General features: G+C 33.0%; 1 protein-coding gene across 1 annotated transcript in view; it reads right to left on the minus strand.

Annotated features, from left to right (window-relative positions):
• The window catches only part of LOC149419876 (uncharacterized), a 126,799-nt gene that overhangs the window by 13,066 nt on the left and 92,331 nt on the right, over positions 1–21,402 (minus strand). The window contains exons 15-16 of the mRNA XM_089637559.1: positions 12,890–13,016; positions 12,115–12,223 (exon numbers count right to left, since the gene is read on the minus strand). Coding sequence (XP_089493685.1) covers positions 12,115–12,223; positions 12,890–13,016 — 236 coding nt within the window. The remainder of the gene's footprint in view (positions 1–12,114; positions 12,224–12,889; positions 13,017–21,402) is intronic.

A 21,402-nucleotide genomic window follows, 5' to 3' on the forward strand; every position in this document is an offset into this window, starting at 1 on the left:
TATTTGTATGTTTTACCACATTTTACCGTCTTCCACCCTACGTTTGTATGTCTTACCACATTTTACCGTCTTCCACCATACATTTGTATGTTTTACCACATTTTAACGTCTTCCTCCATACATTTGTATGTTTTACCACATTTTACCGTCTTCTACCATACATTTGTATGTTTGTCACATTTTACCGTCTTCCACCAAACATTTGTATGTTTTACCACATTTTACCGTCTTCTACCATACATTTGTATGTTTTACCTCATTTTACCGTCTTCCACCATACATTTGAATGTTTTAATACAATTTACTGTCTTCTACCATACATTTGTATGTTTTACCAAATTTTACCGTCTTCCACCCTACATTTGTATGTCTTACCACATTTTACCGTCTTCCTCCATACATTTGTATGTTTTACCACATTTTACCGTCTTCTACCATACATTTGTATGTTTGTCACATTTTACCGTCTTCCACCAAACATTTGTATGTTTTACCACATTTTACCGTCTTCTACCATACATTTGTATGTTTTACCACATTTTACCGTCTTCCACCATACATTCGAAAGTTTTAATACAATTTACCGTCTTCTACCATACATTTGCATGTTTTACCACATTTAACCGTCTTCTACCATACATTTGAATGTTTGACCACATTTTAACGTCCTCAACCATATATTTGAATGTTTTACGGAAAAATACGGTAAAAATAGTGAAAATAGGTTTCACATAGTTAAACCTTGTGAAGAATGAAAACACGTGCCAAAATATTGTTTAACAGAGTAAAAATGCTAAAATGGGGTAAAAGAAGGTAAAACACAGAAACTTGTGGTGACGGACGGAAACAGACGGTGAAATATGGAAAAAAATGGTCTAAAAAAAATAAATTTTAAAAAAATGTTGTACACTGTACTTCAAATACTCAAAAACGTAAAATACTGTCTGATCGAACATTTCGGATGTCCGAAAGGACATTTTTAGTGTCCGATCGGACATTTCTAGTGTACGATAGGACATTTAAATGTCCCATCGGACATTTCAATGTCCCATCGGACATTTCAATGTCCCATCGGACACTTCTAGTGTCCCATCTGACATTTCTTGTGTCCTATCGGACATTTTTTGTGTCCGATCGGACATTTCAATGTCCCATCGGACATTTGTAGTGTCCCATCGGACTTTCTTGTGTCTGAACGGACATTTCTAGTGTCCGATAGGACATTTCCTTGTCCGATAGGACATATCTGGTGTCCGATCGGACATTTAAATGTCCCATCGGACATTTCTAGTGTCCGATAGGACATTTCTAGTGTCTGATAGGACATTTCTATGTCCGATAGGACATTTCTAGTGTCCGATCGGACATTTCAATATCCCATCGGACATTTCTAGTGTCCCATCGGACATTTCTAGTGTCTGATAGGACATTTCTATGTCCGATAGGACATTTCTAGTGTCTGATAGGACATTTCTATGTCCGATAGGACATTTCTAGTGTCCGATCGGACATTTCAATATCCCATCGGACATTTCTAGTGTCCCATCGGACATTTCTAGTGTCCCATCGGACATTTCTTGTATCCGATCGGACATTTCTAGTGTCCGTAAGGACATTTCTATGTCCGATCGGACATTTAGTGTCCGATAGAACATTTCTATGTCCGATAGGACATTTCTAGCTATCATTTTTTTGAGTTTATATCGGCTTATAATTATAAGTTTTTTTTATGGTACAATATCATACAAAACCGTTTAATGTAGTCAAATGTATGGTAGAAGACTCTTAAACAGCAAACAGCATGCTAAACCTTTAAAAACATAGTCAAATATTGTAAAAAATCATTGAAAACCGTAAAAACTAGTCAAATATATGATGAAAGATGAAAACTTTCTGAAAATGACCTTGAAAAACTCAAATTTGGAAAATATAACTAAAAACCACTAAAGTATACGGTAAAACATGATTGAACCTCTAAAAACATTGTGAAATATGGTAAACCATCATTAAAAACCGTAAGAAATAGAGAAAAAAGGTCAAAAATAAAAATAAAAACACTGTGAAGAATGATAAATTGTGCCAAAATAATTCAAAACACGGTAAAAATTCTAAAATTGGATAAAATAGGTAAAACAGAGAAAATTATGGTGGAAGACGGTAAAATGTGGTAAAACATTCAAATGTATGGTGGAAGACGGTAAAATGTGGTTAAACAAACAAATAAATGGTAGAAGACGGTAAAATGTGGTAAAACATACAAATGTATGGTGGAAGACGGTAAAATGTTGTAAAACATACAAATGTTTGGTGGAAGACGGTAAATATCGTTAAACACACAAATGTATGGTGGAAGACGGTAAAATGTCTAAAAACAATCACATGTATAGTGGAAGATGGTAAATTGATGTAAGACATACAAATTAATGGTGGAAGACGGTTAAATGTGGGAAAACATACAAATGTTTGGTGAAAGACGGTGGATTGTGGAAAACATGCAAATGTATGGTGGAAGACGGTAAAATGTTACAAAAACATAAAAATATATGGTGGATGACGGTGAAATTCGGTAAAACATACAAATATAGGTAGAAGACGGTGAAATTTGGTAAAACATACAAATGTATGGTGGAAGACGGTAAAATGTGTTAAAACATACAAATTTATGGTGGAAGACGGTAAAATGTGGTAAAACATACAAATATATGGTGGAAGACGGTGAAATTTGGTAAATCATACAAATATATGGTGGAGAAACGTAAAATGTGGTAAAACATACAGATGTATGGTGTAAGACCGTAAAATGTGGTAAGACATACAAATGTAGAGTTGAAGACGGTAAAATGTGGTAAAACATACAAATTTGTGGTGGAAGACGGTGAAATTTGGTAAATCATACAAATATATGGTGGAGGATGGTAAAATGTGGTAAAACATACAAATGTATGGTGGAAGACAGTAAAATGTGGTAAGACATACAAATGTTGGGTGGAAGACGGTAAAATGTGGTAAAACATACAAATAAATAGTGGAAGACGGTGAAATATGGTAAAACCTTGAAAATCTGATTAAATTATTGCAAAAAAGGCCTTGTCCGCAATCAACTCATCAAAATGATAGAATACCGTAAAAATATTCCGATTAATTAATTAATGGTCGTAAAATATGGTACAATATCATTAAAAACCGTTTAATGTAGTCAAATGTATGGCAGAAGTCTCTAAAAGAGCAAACAGCATGCTAAACCTTTAAAAACATTGTCAAATATTGTAAAAAAATCATTAAAAACCGTAAAAACTAGTCTAATATATGACGGAAGACGTTTTACATGATGAAAATGACCTTAAAAAACAAAAAATGTGGAAAATATCACAAAAACCAGTAAAATATATGGTAAAACATGATTGATCTTTGAAAAGCATTGTGAAATATGGTAAACCATCATTAAAAATCGTAAAACATCGTAAAATATGATAAAACCATGAAAAACATAGAAAAATGTGGTAAAACGGCTCTTAAATCAGTTAAACGTAGTAAAAAGACGATAAAACATCGAATAACATCATTAAAACTTGAGAAACACAGTGAAATATTGTTAAATACAATTAAAAACCATAAATTAAAGTCAAGTTTATGGCGACAGACGATAAATCATCGTACTACGTGATAAGACCTTGCAAAACATAGTAAATACACATCGAAAGGTAGTAGGAAACATAAAGACACATTGAAAGACATTGTAAAACGTATCGTGTAAGATAGTCTAGACTGTCTTTTAAGATTGCCAAACATTTTCTTCCTACCACGAAGTTGACTATGCCTTGCAATGTGTTTTATAATGTTAGGAGTAGGCGGAAAGTAGCTCCACGGTTAGGTAGCATGGGCGCAATCGGGAAATAGCTTGACGATTGATTCACGATGTTGAGAGATATACGCTACATACGTTTACATATTATGTAACCATGTGTCCCCGAAAGGGAAGGAGAGAGGGTTTACTGCTATGACAAAAGTCGATAAACTTACATTTGCAGGCGTCTTGAGTGGAAATTTACTAGACAAATATTTTTTCAATCAAAAATTCTCTTTCCCCGTAGGAATATGCAGTGAGGATGTACCGCCGAATAACAAAATACGACATATTTTTGTAGCCTGTTTACCAAAGTAGGTTTTGTTTAAGCACTGCCATTGATATAATCAAGGTGAAAATATTATAATTTGCTTGTCAAAATATTTCTAAGAATTAAAAACATCGCTCTTTGTTTCGAGGTTCGACAGTTGCGTAACTGAGGATAATATTCCAAACTTTATCAATAGTAAAATAGAAGGAAGTAAAATCCAAGTAGAAAAAATAATACAACGAAATCCCACCCAATTTGGATCTTTCAAGTTAACTATACCAAAGAAAGATTTCAAAACCTACACGAACAAAGAATTTTGCAGACTGGTAATGTTTTAAGTTATAAAAGAAACATCAACTTCATTATAGATATGTGCGATATCTACGATGTAATACTTTTGCAAGAAACGTGGTTATTACAAAACGAAACATCGAATCTATCCAATTATCCGAACATCCAGGGGTGGGGTACCTCTGCTGTAGATTGAACAAACGGACCACTACGGGTCCGACCCTACGGAGGAGTCGCAGTACTTTAATACGAGCTGCAGAAGTAAGAATATCGCTGGTATTCAGTCAACTACCAACGGAGGGACGATAAGCATACTGACTGTCTACATGCCGGTATGTCATGCGGACAACCTTACCGACTTCACCAACTACCTTTTCAAAATAAACACGATCATTCAATATAACACACACTCTGAAATCATTTTAATGGGAGATTTTAAGGCTCAACCCATATTTGGGAAAGAACTTTAGCATTTCGACACCGAAAATAAGTACAGTTGTATCGATATTGAAAGACTGACAAATGGCGCATATACATTTATTAGCGATGCAAACAAAACAATTTCCTATGAGAGTACTTCTTAGAACTAAGTGATGCCTTCGACAGGGTCTGTCATAAAACATTATGGGAGAAATTGAAAGCTAGGAATATACCTACCATATATATAAACAAACTATCCCGATGGCAATCCCATCAGGAAAATGTTATACGGTTTGTCATGTACATACTCTCATCCGATACTCAAGACCACGCCCTACATAGTTGTACTTCATTGCTAATTTTTTTGTATCTAATTTTTCTACAAAAACATGTATATCTTTATGGGACGTGTGGAATCGCACTAACCTCCTGACATCCTGGAATGAAAATAAGTTTTATTGTGATTAACTAATTTTGAACCGCTTGGGGGAACCTATAGACGATAAAATTAAGTATTTATACATTTTTACAGTTCTTCACCTACATTAATATCCACGTTTTACTAAGTTTAACTACGTCAACTTCTACGACGTTTTTTTATGGGACAACGCATGTCAAGGATATCTATTCAGTTTCCGGTATTTAATTCATTAAAAAAATGCAATCTTTTATGTTCATAATTTACGGTGTGTAACTACGTTGACCGTGTTTACTCAATTTTATAGTGTTTTACCATGTTTTTCAAGGTTTAACTGTGTTTTGTCGTCTCCCACTCTATATATTTAAGCAACTTGTCATCTCTTAACATAATGTTATCATATTTTCTAGGTTTTACCATCTTCTGTCACATTAAGCATGTTTACCAATTTAGTTTTGGAATTTTCAAGTTCATTTTCCGTGTTTTAGAATATTTTAGCATATTTTACATGAATTTATAGTGTTTTAGCATGTTGTGTACCTTTTGGATTATGTTTTACCATACTTCCTACATCTTTTAATGATTTTCAACGAATTATCAAATTTTCAAGCTTTTATCCATGTAAGAATTGTTTCACCATCTACCACCATAAATTTAATTACGTTTTAAATGATATTTTATGATGTTTTACCTCGTTTTATCACATTTACTCTCGTTTAACCACATTTATCACGTGTTGTGACGTTTTTTAGTATCTCACCACGTTTCATCATATTGAACCATGTTTTTATGATTTTTAACACGTTATTTGGTGAAATGTGGTGATAAATTCAAAACATCACCTCGGTTTATCACATTTTCCACGTTTTGAAACGTTTACGGCGTAATATATCGTGTCTTTTAGTATCTTACCGCGTTTGATCATATTTTACCATGTTTTTATGTATTTTTCTTCGTTATTTGGTGAAATATGTTGAAACATAGTGAAATATGGAAAACAATTAAAAATATACTTATAACATAAGAAAAATTGGAAAATCTCGCCAAAAATTAGTAAAATATGCCTAAAGGCCCTTAAAACCAGGCTAACCAAGATAACAATTTAAAAAAGGTTAAATATGGCTGTTTAGTCGAAAATGCGGTTAAAAGTTTAATGAATGGCAAAAGTTGGCATAGCACAGTTAAAATTCTCGAAGATGGAAAATACTGTCCGATCGGAAATTTTATATGTCCAGTAGGACGTCGAAAATCGTAAACTTCCGTAAAGAATGATAAAATGTGTTCAAATAATGTAAAATACGGTAAAAAAGATAAAATGTGGTTAAATAATGTAAAACACGGTAAAAATGATACAATGGGAAAAAAAATTATTTTACGATGTTTTAACTTCTTTTATGTCATTTTGCCATGGTTTGCCACGTTTTCCACGTGTTGTGACGTTTTTTAATATCTTACCACGTTTTTTTATATTGACTCATGTTTTTATGAATTTACCAAGTTAATTGGTGAAATATGGTTAATTTTCGAAACATCACCTCTTTTTATGACATTTTGCCACGTATCGTCCTATTCAACCATGTTTTTATGTGTTTTACCTCCTTATTGGGTTATACTTGGTAAAACATTGAAAAAAATCGGAAAAATTTAAATCTGTTTAAAATCAGTGAAATATACCTGCAGGCCCTTATAGACCAGGTTTACCTCGTTTAAAAATTTAATAAAAAGCTAAATGCTGTCAATGATTTAATAAATAGCAGTATATGGCAAAAAATGTAAGATTCAGAAAATCATACCTTAAAACTAGGTTAACACGTAAAAACCGTGAAATGTGTAAGCGTAAAAGTGGTACAATGCAGTTGTGTGGACAAAGACGTAAAATGCCTGTTTAAAATGCAGTAAAAATGCAATAAGTAAGTTGAGACGCGAAAACATCAATACACGTTAATACTCGCTAAAACAATTGTTATACAATTAAAGACAATATATATTCATAATATTAAACCATGTTTTTATGAGTTTTGTATGAAACACCGTAATACATGGAAAAAAATCATAAAATAATGTAAATCAATGTAAAAATTGGTAAAACACGCTAAAACAAAGTAAATAGTGATATAATATGGTAAAACAAAACGAAACGTGGTTAAAACGTAAAATATTGGAATTCATTGTGAATGTCAAACAAAAAATTGAAAAATTGATCAAACACGGTAAAACAAGGGATGAATTGTGTTTAATATGCTTAAACAAGAGAAAGCACAGCAAAATTGAGAAAACATGGTATACTAACTAAAAGACTGTATTTTTTACCATGTTTTATGATATTTTACGGTAGTTGCGATTCTCCATCATATTTGTGTTTCTGCATTTTTACAGTATTTTGTCCTTTTTACCATTATTAACCATTTTTATGCTTTTAAGCGTATTTAGTGCTAGTTGCGTTTCTCTATCATATTTGAGTTTCTGCATTTTAACAGTATTTTATCCTTTTTACCATTATTAACCATTTTTATGCTTTTAAGCGTATTTAATTCATATCATCATATTTTGGTTTCTGAATTTTTACATTATTTTATCCCTTTAACCATTTTAATGCTTTAAAGTGTATTTAAATGCTTATTGCTTTACTCTATCATATTTGTTTTTCTACAATTTTAAAGTATTTTATAATTTTTACCATTTTATGCCATTTTTATGCGTTTAAGCGTTTTATCCCGTATTCTGATTTTTTAAGAAATCAATTTTATTTAATTTAATTAATCTCTTTACCTTTAACCACCTTTTTACAATAAAGTAAGAGTTATTTAACGTTGGACATTATTACTGCATTTTACTTTATTGATTTAGTAACTCTTTGCCGTTGCTATTTTTAACGTCATTTACCGCATTTCAACTTCTAACCGTAATTTCTCATTACTACGCGTTAGTATGTTTATTGTTGAACGTATGCATTGACGCATCCCTTTGAAAAATTGTGGAGAAAATTTTGAATTTATCAAAAGAATTGTAATTCTACAAATTATTGTATTGACAGATGGACAGAAATGTCCTAACAAAAACATCCGACGTAGCAGTTGTCTAAAGTGTTGTCCAATTGGATAAAGTTATTCCCATCGGACAATACTTTGTCCGATCAGACAATACTGTGTCCGATCGGACAAAACTGTGTCCGATCGGACAAATAATTGTCCGATCGGACAAGTCTGTGTCCGATCGGACAATACTTTGTCCGATCGGACAAAACTGTGTCCGATCGGACAAAGAATTGTCCGATCGGACAATTCTTTGTCCGATCGGACAGGTCTGTGTCCGATCGGACAAGGCTGTGTCCGATCGGACAAGTCTGTGTCCGATCGGATAAATTATTGTCCAATTCTGATGGACACAGACTTGTCCAATCGGACACAGACTTGTCCGATCGGACAAAGTATTGTCCGATTGGACAAAAAATCGTCTGATCGGACAATTATTTGTCCGATCGGACACAGTTTTGTCCGATCGGACACAGTATAATGTAAATTAATTTAATTTATTTCCAAACATAAATCTTTTAAAAGAAATATTCGATGTGGACACAAAATATAGTAAAAAAGAGGAAAAACATTCTTAATGGCCTATAATTAATAAAATATAGTTTAAAATGGTGTAAATTGTGGAAAATCTTGGATATACTGTTTTACTGAATCTTATACATTTCCTATCCCCTTAACATACGAGTATTATAGACTCTCGTGAAGGTAAACATGTTCAATTATAATTTGAAATATATTGTTATTTTGTAAATATAAATAATTATACTGTATTTTATAAAATATATTAAAAAAATATATTTCGCCAACTTAAAACATGTTTTCTATTTTATGTTTTTTAGGCCTTCAACGATATTTAACTGAATTTCATGCGATAAATCGTCTTTTGCACTTTTCCGATGTGTGAAATTGTTTAGTCTATTATCCATTTGTTTTTTCTTCATTGTATATAGTTTGTAAGTTTTCCCGTTCTACTTCCTATTCTATATCTATTCCGTTCATTTTTTGAAAAATCTCATCTTTGAAATTTTTTGAAAAATCTCATTTTTGACATTTTTTGACACTATTATCCGTTTTTCGCCAATTTTCTGGATTGTTCTTTGCGATTTTTTACCAATTTAAACTTACCGTTTACCATTTTTACGTATTTTTCAGCACTTTTACTGAATTTTTTTTTTCACTGTGTACTTTGATTGAGTCTGTTCACGAACTTTCATTATTGTGAACATTTCGCCGATATTGGGTTTCTCTTGCATGAAAACCTATTTTCGATGCTTTTAATATGTTAATTTAGCTGTGCTCAAGAAAATATCACCAAGTTTTACAAATTTTAACATTTTTCAACTTTTCCTACTGAATTTCGTCATTTTTTGCTAATCTTACCTTTATTAAATTATTTAACCATGTTTTCGCTAGGTTTCAACGAATTTTACCATTTTTTCACATGTTTTACTTGTTTTAACTTGTATTGTGAGTGTTCTAGCTTTAAACACATTTTACCATGTATACTATGTTTGGCAGTCTTTTAGACAGCGTACCGTTTATCAAAAAATTCCTAATTTTTTGCCATGCTTTGTCATCTTTAACCACATTTGACAATTTTTCACAATACTGGTCGTGTTTTTCCATGTTTAAGCGTATTTACTCTTTTTCTACCATTTTTCTTAGTTTTCTTTATAAAATTTTCCCAAACGTCTAATGGTTAACCTGTTCCTCATTTTTCGTCTTGTTTTTGTCATTTTAAACCATAATTTACCAACGTTGTAAAACACATGCAAATATGGTTTAACATAGTAAGATACTAATATATATCTTTAAAAACAGTAAATGGTGGAAAAACATAGCGAAGGTTCATAAATGACATTTAATCAATTGATGATGTGATGAATCATTATTTAACATGGGAAATACGGTATAAAAAAATGATACAGGTCCAGCGTAGAAAAATACTGTGAAGAATGAAAACATGTGCTAAAATAATCTTAAACACGGTAAAAATTCTAAAATGGGATAAAATAGGGTAAAACATACAAATGTATGCTAGAAGACGGAAAAATGTGGTAAAACATACAAATATGTGGTGGAAGACGGTAAAATGTGGTAAAACATACAAATATGTGGTGGAAGACAGTAAAATGTAGTAAAACTTACAAATGTATGCTGGAAGAGAGTAAAATATGGTAAAACATACAAATGTTGGGTGGAAGACGGTAAAATGTGGTAAAACATACAAATATGTGGTGGAAGACAATAAAATGTGGTAAAACATACAAATGTATGGTGGGAGACCGTAAAATATGGTAAAACATACAAATGTTGGGTGGAAGACAATAAAATGTGGTAAAGCATATAAATATGTGGTGGAAGGCAGTAAAATGTGGTAAAACATACAAATGTATGGTGGGAGACCGTAAAATATGGTAAAACATACAAATGTTGGGTGGAAGACAATAAAATGTGGTAAAACATACAAATATGTGGTGGAAGACAGTAAAATGTGGTAAAACATACAAATGTATGGTGGAAGACGGTAAAGTGTGGTAAAACATACAAATATATGGTGGAAGACAGTGAAATATGGTAAAACCTTGAAAATCTGATTAAATTATGGCTAAAAAGGCCTCATCCGCAATCAACTCATCAAAATGATAGAATACCGTAAAAATATTCCGATTAATATAATTTATGCTCGTAAAATATGGTACAATATCATTAAAAACCGTTTAATGTAGTCAAATGTATGGCAGAAGTCTCTAAAAGAGCAAACAGCATGCTAAACCTTTAAAAACATTGTCAAATATTGTAAAAAATCATTAAAAACCGTAAAAACTAGTCTAATATATGACGGAAGACGTTTTACATGATGAAAATGACCTTAAAAAAACAAAAAATGTGGAAAATATCACAAAAACCAGTAAAATATATGGTAAAACATGATTGATCTTTGAAAAGCATTGTGAAATATGGTAAACCATCATTAAAAATCGTAAAACATCGTAAAATATGATAAAACCATGAAAAACATAGAAAAATGTGGTAAAACGTCTCTTAAATCAGTTAAACGTAGTAAAAAGACGATAAAACATCAAATAACATAATTAAAACTTGAGAAACACAGTGAAATATTGTTAAATACAATTAAAAACCATAAATTAAAGTCAAGTTTATGGCGACAGACGATAAATCATCGTACTACGTGATAAGACCTTGCAAAACATAGTAAAAACACATCGAAAGAGTCTAATGTAATGCAATTTTTTGAAGTGAAACTTCTTTAGGCGCGTAATGGATTCGGGGACGGAGTAAAACCGAGTCAGGATCGACACGAAAATGCGGGTACCCCCACCACCGCTCACCGTTCACTGTCCCTCTCTCACCATATGCGCTTGTTGAGGTGGGGGAGCCGCTCACGAACGTTCTCTCTCTTCTCTTCTTTCCTCTCTCTCAGACACCAGCGAACTGCGCCACGCCAAGCATCAGCTGCTTGGTTAGTATACTGCGTCGTGAGTGTAATACGAGTGAAATACGTAATTGATTGTGGTTCATACGGTTAATTTGAAAATAGAGAGAGAGGAATAAATTAAATTTGAAAATAGAGAGAGAGGAATACTAGAAGTTTCACTTCTGTCTTGCGTAGGCTTGACACACCCACTTTTTTTTTCTATATGCAATGGTTTAGGACCCTTGTTGTTAAGTGGGGTATGATTATTCACCAAGAGATGTTCTGCGAATTTTGAGGATGTGTTTTTATTAACAGAGGATGCCGTTGAAGTAGGTGTTATAGCAGGTTGAGGGTCTACTTCCGATTTGCCCTTTCTAATCTAATGCAATTTTTTCTCACAGAGAGCTCGTGGGACACAGTCTCCGTGAGGGCGGTGACTGCGTACTTGCTGGGGGAGTAGATACCGGCGTTAAAGCCCTGGTGGCGAGGGATCTGGTGGCCCACAATGCTGAAACACACACATAACATGTATTTATTCATATGTTCCTTACAATAATTTCTGAACAATAAGTACAAATTAATCTTTTTTCAAATATTTTAATGTTTATAAATAATTTTTTTATGCATAGCACAAAGGATGACAAGCCTGAAACACCCGTATTGTATAAATTGAAAAAATAAATGCCGCTGACGGGAATTGAACCCGCAGCTTTCTGATTGTCGGTCAGATTCTCTACCATTGCGCTACGTCGCGTCGGTTTATTCTAAACCCGCCAAATAATTCAATGTGTACACGTATGTTTCATTCAACATTTATTGCTTATTTGATTTGTCACCTGAAAAATAACCGAGATTTTCAGTGATGAATGCGTGTCTTTTATTCTCGAGATGTTTTTGCGAACGTTGACGAAGCACTATTATTTATTCAATTATTTTAGAAATGTGTCTTAGTGGAGTAAATGAATTGCGGTACCCCAACTAATCAACGTGCTACACCTATATGAAATACTAAGTACATTTTAAAACTGGAATGCACTGCTGGCAATCTTTAAATCTGAATCTGATACAGAACCTCTTGCTTCAAAGTGAAGTATGCTTCATCATTTCTTCCTTAATCTTTTAACATTGTGAATTATTTTTATTGATGAGTATGATAATAAGTCGAAAGTTGAACCTGTTGATATTGATTATCTGACCATCATCTCCTCGAGTCCTCATGCTCTTCAGGGCCTCCCGAGTAGCGATGCTCAGCGCTATCACATTCATGTTCAACACCGTCGTCCAATCTGATGTCTTTCCATCTAGAATCAAACAACAGACATTATGTAAACTGAAGAGAGACAATACTTTCAATGTCTGACATTTCAGCTTATGAGATTGGTTCCGAAAACACCTAGTCAGCAATAAGAATTTTAAAACTGTACTTCAAACTCAAGAATGGTTTTCTCTTTAAATGCGTCCGCAGATAAATCCACAAATAAATTAACAACTATAATTTTATCTGGAAGCGAGTCCCCAGCTTAATAAGCATTGCACTCATACTTTTTTATCACACATTTAATTTTTTATTATTTTATTTTAATTAAATTAGCCCACATCAACTTTCCCACTGTTCTGATGGCAGTATGCTATACTAGCGCGTCTTAGCAGCGAGCCTTCGTCGGGTTGGTTTCCTTTATAATAATAATTGTCATAACTGCCTTGTTGGTTTCAGACCTTAAATAATTTTACACTTATATAATAATTATATTTATTCCGGACTGTGGGGAGGTTGGTGCGATCCCAAACATACCATAGAGAGCATAAATATATATGTAAAGAAAAATATAATTTTCTTTAATTCAAGGCAATGCCGAGCTTGTCTTGTCATTGTGGCAGTGTGTGTCGTGGACTGTCACTAGCTGGATGTGCGCCACAGTACCTACACAGTCGACTCGATATTTCGTAATCTATGGTTTAAGACATAGTAAATGTAATCTATGGGTTGTGACAAGGCAGATTGATGGGAATAATTTCAATAATTTGTAATTGCTATCGTGATTGTGATTAAGGAATTGACATAACAATTAATAACATTAAATGTCGTTTCTTTCCTTACAGGTAATGTTTTGTTACTGAATGCTTTTCTTTATGTAAATCTTATGAGATTAACACAATAAACCTCTTCTTTCCTTACAGAGAAACTCAACTGTATATTATATTATATTATATTATATTCAACAAGGAGTGAAATTTATAATGTTTTTACAGTATTTACATTTTTGAAATCACTAGATACCCTTAAAATAAATCCCAGCATTTTCAAAGCTTTATTGGTAATTATTTCAATATGCTTGATAAAGTTAAGTTTCGTGTCAAACCAAATGCCTAAGGTATATGACGAACCGAATTTTTTTAAATAGGACCATACGGATGACTGGGGAGATTCATTCATCCAGACCGCTTTTTGTTTTTCAAAACGCGTTTCGCTTCTGCCTGGACGCGTTTCACAGAAAGGTAATTTTCGAAAGACATACATTTACGGAAAATGGAAAATGCTTCTCTTCTGGATTTAACGACACTAGTGCATTCTTCATCCCACAGTGGGGTGGTTTGTTTTATCTTAATGTTAACATTACGTTTTTTAAGTGTTAATTCTGCAGCTTTTACTATCATGTTAGGAAATAATTCACATTGTAAACTAGTGTTGACAAGGGAAGACTTAGATGCTTGAACAATGGAGTCTAATTCTGAAGAAAAATTTCTCCAATTCGCGTCTTTCGTTGTAAATTTAAAACTATTGTTTATCGAAAAGGAATGCGTGGAAGATAGATGGTGGAAGGTAATTATTATAGGAAAATGGTCACTGGAAAGGGGATTTTTAAGAATATTCCGAGAACATATGGGAATCACCGAAGATGAGCAAAAAGATAAATCGACTCCACTTTTCCGATGTTGAGGGGCAGTAAAACGAGTTGGAGATCCGTCATTAAGAATACATAAATAATATGTATCCATAAAATCTAATAGATTATGGCCAGAACGGTTTGTTAACTCACTGCCCCAAGAAGGAGAATGAGCATTGAAGTCCCCAAGTATCATTTACGGGGGACGAATCTAGGATATAAATGTTGACCATTCGTTTTCAACAAAAATTGTAAAGGGAGGGATATATATTAATAGTTATGTAATATCAGATACAACAGCTTCTACTTTCTGAAAATTATTGGAGAGAGTGTGGAAAATAATTTGTTTAAAAGGGATAGAATTATGTATAATAAAAGCAGTGCCACCTTTGCCATCCAGTCTATCATGTCTTAGACAGTGATATCCAGGAATTTTAAATTGGTATGAGGGTTTTAACCAGGTTTCGGAGATGGCAGCAACTGAAATATTATGTTCATCAAGTAACTGTACAAGATCAATTTGCGAATAGACTTCTACTATTCCATTGAAGTATTTTGCTCAGTTGCGGATACATCGGGAAGGCTAGAGAGTAAAGATTTCATATATTCGGCAGCTCTGGACGGTACTTTATTGTTATTTGAAAGGATCGTAATTAATAGGGTAATTAAAGTTTGAATAAAAAAAGAATTTTCAATCATGACCTTAGGGAAGATATCGGAAGTGGAAAAGTTTTTTAAGGCAGTCCCATTGGGAGCCTGGGATTTATTATTCCCCTTCGGGTTAAGTAAAAGATCATTATGTAGTTTTTTATCGAAAGAAGGAATAAATTTTGGATTAGATTTTATCGGTTTGAAAATTGTTTCTTTGTGGGAAGGTGAAAGAAGGGATTTAGGGGAAGAAAAATGAAAAAGAGAAGCGTTAGTCGTTATCTCTGCAATAGATTTTTTTGTGGGAGGGAATAATTGAGAGGCCTGAAAGTAGGAAATGTTGTCTGCAGCCATTGTCTGTTTGATATTTCTCTGTCTAGATAACTCTGGACAGGCCACACTAACAGCAGTTTGGTTGCCCTTACAATTAATACAAATAGGGTTATTCCTTGTATTTTGACACTGTTTAAAGGGATGATCCTCTCCGCAATGGAAACAATAAGGAGGGGAACGACAAATAGGTTTAATTTCCAAAACGGCAACAGTTGAAACATTGGATAGTCGGGAATCTGTATATTTCAACGGTAAGAGCGTTATAATAAATAAAAAGGTTTCTATATAGTGGTGCCGGTGGAAGTATCCTTGAAATTCAAACGACGTGCTTTTAAAACTTTTGGAGTTAATTGAGAGTCATTAAGAGCGTCTACTATTACTGTTTCTGATAGATCGGTTGGGATTCCTCTTACTCTGCCTATTCTGGTTAAATTAAAAGTAATTCTATGGATAGTTTGTATCGACCTTCCGGTTTTATTGATCCATTTATAATACCAAGGTTATTGAGTTTTGAGCTAAAAATAAATTTACCAAAATCCAGGGGATGAATTATTTTCCCCTGTTCAGTCCTTTGGACATTGACAGTAAATGGAGCTGAAGATGAAATAGAATACATAAGCTCAATAGCTTTTGCTTCTCGAGGAATGGTATCATTATAACTTCCATTAGAAATTGGGGCTTCGTTTGATTGTGAAAGAGATTTAATTTTAGGAGGTACATTAAGGCAAAGCGGTGGTCGTCGTTTTCGGGAGGAATGGTTACAGAAGTCTGAATATCATCAGAATCGTAGTCGTCTATAATATAAGAAATGGACTCAGGGTCCGGAGGTCGATTTTTGTCCTCCGCCATTTCAACAAATTACAAAAAAAAATCAAACAATAGTTATTTATTGTTTTTGTGTTTAATTCGTAGAACTCCATTTAATTTTTTTTTATTATAAATTTAATTTAGATTAAATTTGATAATATTATTATTAAGTTCTGCAAGTGTTTTAGTTTTTTATTATTGTGACAGCTGTTTCGGCTTACAAGGCAATTTTCAAACTGTGGTTAGTCTACATTGAGACGACGTATTTATACTATTTCAAATGTAAATTTTGAAGGTGCATACATTGATTTATTACTGGTTAAACCGATGACATGATCTATTGTTGGTTAAACCAATCTATATTTTCCCCTCAGTAAATGGTAATGAGTTCTTAATTATTTACTAATGACTTTATTGCTATGAATTATTTGGGTGCATTATACTGCTTGGGTTTTGTGAAAATACTGAGAAGTGGTGAGTAAATTATTTTCCGTACTTTATTAATTAGTGTTAAATTTGGGTCATTCGTTCGTTAATTGATTTCTAATTGTTCAAGTAAATTTAATCTAATGCCCTTTTTTTCTATATGCAATGGTTTAGGACCCTTGTTGTTAAGTGGGGTATGATTATTCACCAAGAGAAGTTCTGCGAATTTTGAGGATGTTCGGATGGTCTAAATTAAATTTATAATAAAAAAAAACAAACAATACTTATTATTTAAGAAATAATAAATGATAGAAATAATACAAGCAACTGCGTCGTAAACCAATAAAACAAACAAAAATAATGAATAAGAAAAGGTAACAAAAAATAAAACGTATCTGTACGCCACGCCGTCAGCAAGCCGTCAAACACAGAGCACTGGATGAAAACACAACTCTAGCGTATATCTCTCAACATCGTGAATCAATCGTCAAGCTATTTCCCGATGGCGCCCGTGCTACCTAACCGTGGAGCTACCTTCCGCATAATCCTAACATTAGAAAACACATTGCAAGGCATAGTCAACTTCGTGGTGGGAAGAAAATGTTTGGCAATCCTAAAAGACGGTCTATAGGCTATCTTACACGAAACGTTTTACAATGTCTTTCAATATGTCTTTATGTTTCCTACTACTTTGCGATGTGTTTTTACTATGTTTTTCAAGTGTTATCACATAATACGATAATTTACCGTCTGTCGCCATATATTTGACAAATTTTTCTGGTTTCAAATGGTATTTGACCATATTTAACTGTGTTTCTAAAGTCTTAATTATGTTATATGATGTTTTACCGTCTTTTTACTACGTTTAACTGATTAAAGAGATGTTTTTCCATATTTTTCTATGTTTTTCATGGTTTTATCATATTTTACGATGTTTAACGGTTTTTAATGATGGTTTAGCATATTTCACAATGCTTTTCAAGGATCAATCATGTTTTATCATATACTTTACTGGTTTTTAGTGATATTTTCCAAATTTTAGTTTTTCAAGGTCATTTTCATCATGTTAAACGTCTTCCGTCATATATTTGACTATTTTTTAAGGTTTTTAATGATTTTTTACAATATTTGACTATGTTTTTAGAGGTTCAGTATGCTGTTTGCTGTTTTAGAGTCTTATGCCATACATTTGACTACATGAAATGGTTTTAAATGATATTGTACCATATTTTAAGACCATGAATTAATTAATCGGAATATTTTTACTGTATTCTATCATTTTGATGAGTCGATTGCGGACGAGGCCTTTTTTACCATAATTTAATCAGATTTTCAAGGATTTACCATTATTAACCGTCTTCCACCATATATTTGTATGTTTTAACACATTTTACCGTCTTCCACCATACATTTGTATTTTTACCATATTTAACCGTCTTCCACCATATATTTGTATGTTTTAACACATTTTACCGTCTTCCACCCTACATTTGTATGTCTTACCACATTTTACCGTCTTCCACCATACATTTGTATGTTTTACCAAATTTTACCGTCTTCCACCCTACATTTGTATGTCTTACCACATTTTAACGTCTTCCTCCATACATTTGTATGTTTTACCACATTTTACCGTCTTCTACCATACATTTGTATGTTTGTCACATTTTACCGTCTTCCACCAAACATTTGTATGTTTTACCACATTTTACCGTCTTCTACCATACATTTGTATGTTTTACCTCATTTTACCGTCTTCCACCATACATTTGAATGTTTTAATACAATTTACTGTCTTCTACCATACATTTGTATGTTTTACCAAATTTTACCGTCTTCCACCCTACATTTGTATGTCTTACCACATTTTACCGTCTTCCTCCATACATTTGTATGTTTTACCACATTTTACCGTCTTCTACCATACATTTGTGTGTTTGTCACATTTTACCGTCTCTCACCAAACATTTGTATGTTTTACCACATTTTACCGTCTTCTACCATACATTTGTATGTTTTACCACATTTTACCGTCTTCCACCATACATTCGAAAGTTTTAATACAATTTACCGTCTTCTACCATACATTTGCATGTTTTACCACATTTAACCGTCTTCTACCATACATTTGAATGTTTGACCACATTTTAACGTCCTCAACCATATATTTGAATGTTTTACGGAAAAATACGGTAAAAATAGTGAAAATAGGTTTCACATAGTTAAACCTTGTGAAGAATGAAAACACGTGCCAAAATATTGTTTAACAGAGTAAAAATGCTAAAATGGGGTAAAAGAAGGTAAAACACAGAAACTTGTGGTGACGGACGGAAACAGACGGTGAAATATGGAAAAAAATGGTCTAAAAAAAATAAATTTAAAAAAAATGTTGTACACTGTACTTCAAATATTCAAAAACGTAAAATACTAACTGATCGAACATTTCGGATGTCCGAAAGGACATTTTTAGTGTCCGATCGGACATTTCTAGTGTACGATAGGACATTTAAATGTCCCATCGGACATTTCAATGTCCCATCGGACATTTCAATGTCCCATCGGACACTTCTAGTGTCCCATCTGACATTTCTTGTGTCCTATCGGACATTTTTTGTGTCCGATCGGACATTTCAATGTCCCATCGGACATTTGTAGTGTCCCATCGGACTTTTTTGTGTCTGATCGGACATTTCTAGTGTCCGATAGGACATTTCCTTGTCCGATAGGACATATCTGGTGTCCGATCGGACATTTAAATGTCCCATCGGACATTTCTAGTGTCCGATAGGACATTTCTAGTGTCTGATAGGACATTTCTATGTCCGATAGGACATTTCTAGTGTCCGATCGGACATTTCAATATCCCATCGGACATTTCTAGTGTCCCATCGGACATTTCTAGTGTCCGTTAGGACATTTCTATGTCCGATAGGACATTTCTAGCTATCATTTTTTTGAGTTTATATCGGCTTTTAAGTATAAGTTTTTTTTATGGTACAATATCATACAAAACCGTTTAATGTAGTCAAATGTATGGTAGAAGACTCTTAAACAGCAAACAGCATGCTAAACCTTTAAAAACATAGTCAAATATTGTAAAAAATCATTGAAAACCGTAAAAACTAGTCAAATATATGATGGAAGATGAAAACTTTCTGAAAATGACCTTGAAAAACTCAAATTTGGAAAATATAACTAAAAACCACTAAAGTATACGGTAAAACATGATTGAACCTCTAAAAACATTGTGAAATATGGTAAACCATCATTAAAAACCGTAAGAAATAGAGAAAAAAGGTCAAAAATAAAAATAAAAACACTGTGAAGAATGATAAATTGTGCCAAAATAATTCAAAACACGGTAAAAATTCTAAAATTGGATAAAATAGGTAAAACAGAGAAAATTATGGTGGAAGACGGTAAAATGTGGTAAAACATTCAAATGTATGGTGGAAGACGGTAAAATGTGGTTAAACAAACAAATAAATGGTAGAAGACGGTAAAATGTGGTAAAACATACAAATGTATGGTGGAAGACGGTAAAATGTTGTAAAACATACAAATGTTTGGTGGAAGACGGTAAATATCGTTAAACACACAAATGTATGGTGGAAGACGGTAAAATGTCTAAAAACAATCACATGTATAGTGGAAGATGGTAAATTGATGTAAGACACACAAATTAATGGTGGAAGACGGTTAAATGTGGGAAAACATACAAATGTTTGGTGAAAGACGGTGGATTGTGGAAAACATGCAAATGTATGGTGGAAGACGGTAAAATGTTACAAAAACATAAAAATATATGGTGGATGACGGTGAAATTCGGTAAAACATACAAATATAGGTAGAAGACGGTGAAATTTGGTAAAACATACAAATGTATGGTGGAAGACGGTAAAATGTGTTAAAACATACAAATTTATGGTGGAAGACGGTAAAATGTGGTAAAACATACAAATATATGGTGGAAGACGGTGAAATTTGGTAAATCATACAAATATATGGTGGAGAAACGTAAAATGTGGTAAAACATACAGATGTATGGTGTAAGACCGTAAAATGTGGTAAGACATACAAATGTAGAGTTAAAGACGGTAAAATGTGGTAAAACATACAAATTTGTGGTGGAAGACGGTGAAATTTGGTAAATCATACAAATATATGGTGGAGGATGGTAAAATGTGGTAAAACATACAAATGTATGGTGGAAGACAGTAAAATGTGGTAAGACATACAAATAGTGGGTGGAAGACGGTAAAATGTGGTAAAACATACAAATAAATAGTGGAAGACGGTGAAATATGGTAAAACCTTGAAAATCTGATTAAATTATTGCAAAAAAGGCCTTGTCCGCAATCAACTCATCAAAATGATAGAATACCGTAAAAATATTCCGATTAATTAATTAATGGTCGTAAAATATGGTACAATATCATTAAAAACCGTTTAATGTAGTCAAATGTATGGCAGAAGTCTCTAAAAGAGCAAACAGCATGCTAAACCTTTAAAAACATTGTCAAATATTGTAAAAAAATCATTAAAAACCGTAAAAACTAGTCTAATATATGACGGAAGACGTTTTACA

This window comes from Hesperophylax consimilis, chromosome 11 (assembly GCF_061612785.1).
Source record: "Hesperophylax consimilis isolate HC1 chromosome 11, BYU_Hcon_1.0, whole genome shotgun sequence".
NCBI classification, from domain to species: Eukaryota; Metazoa; Arthropoda; class Insecta; order Trichoptera; family Limnephilidae; genus Hesperophylax; species Hesperophylax consimilis.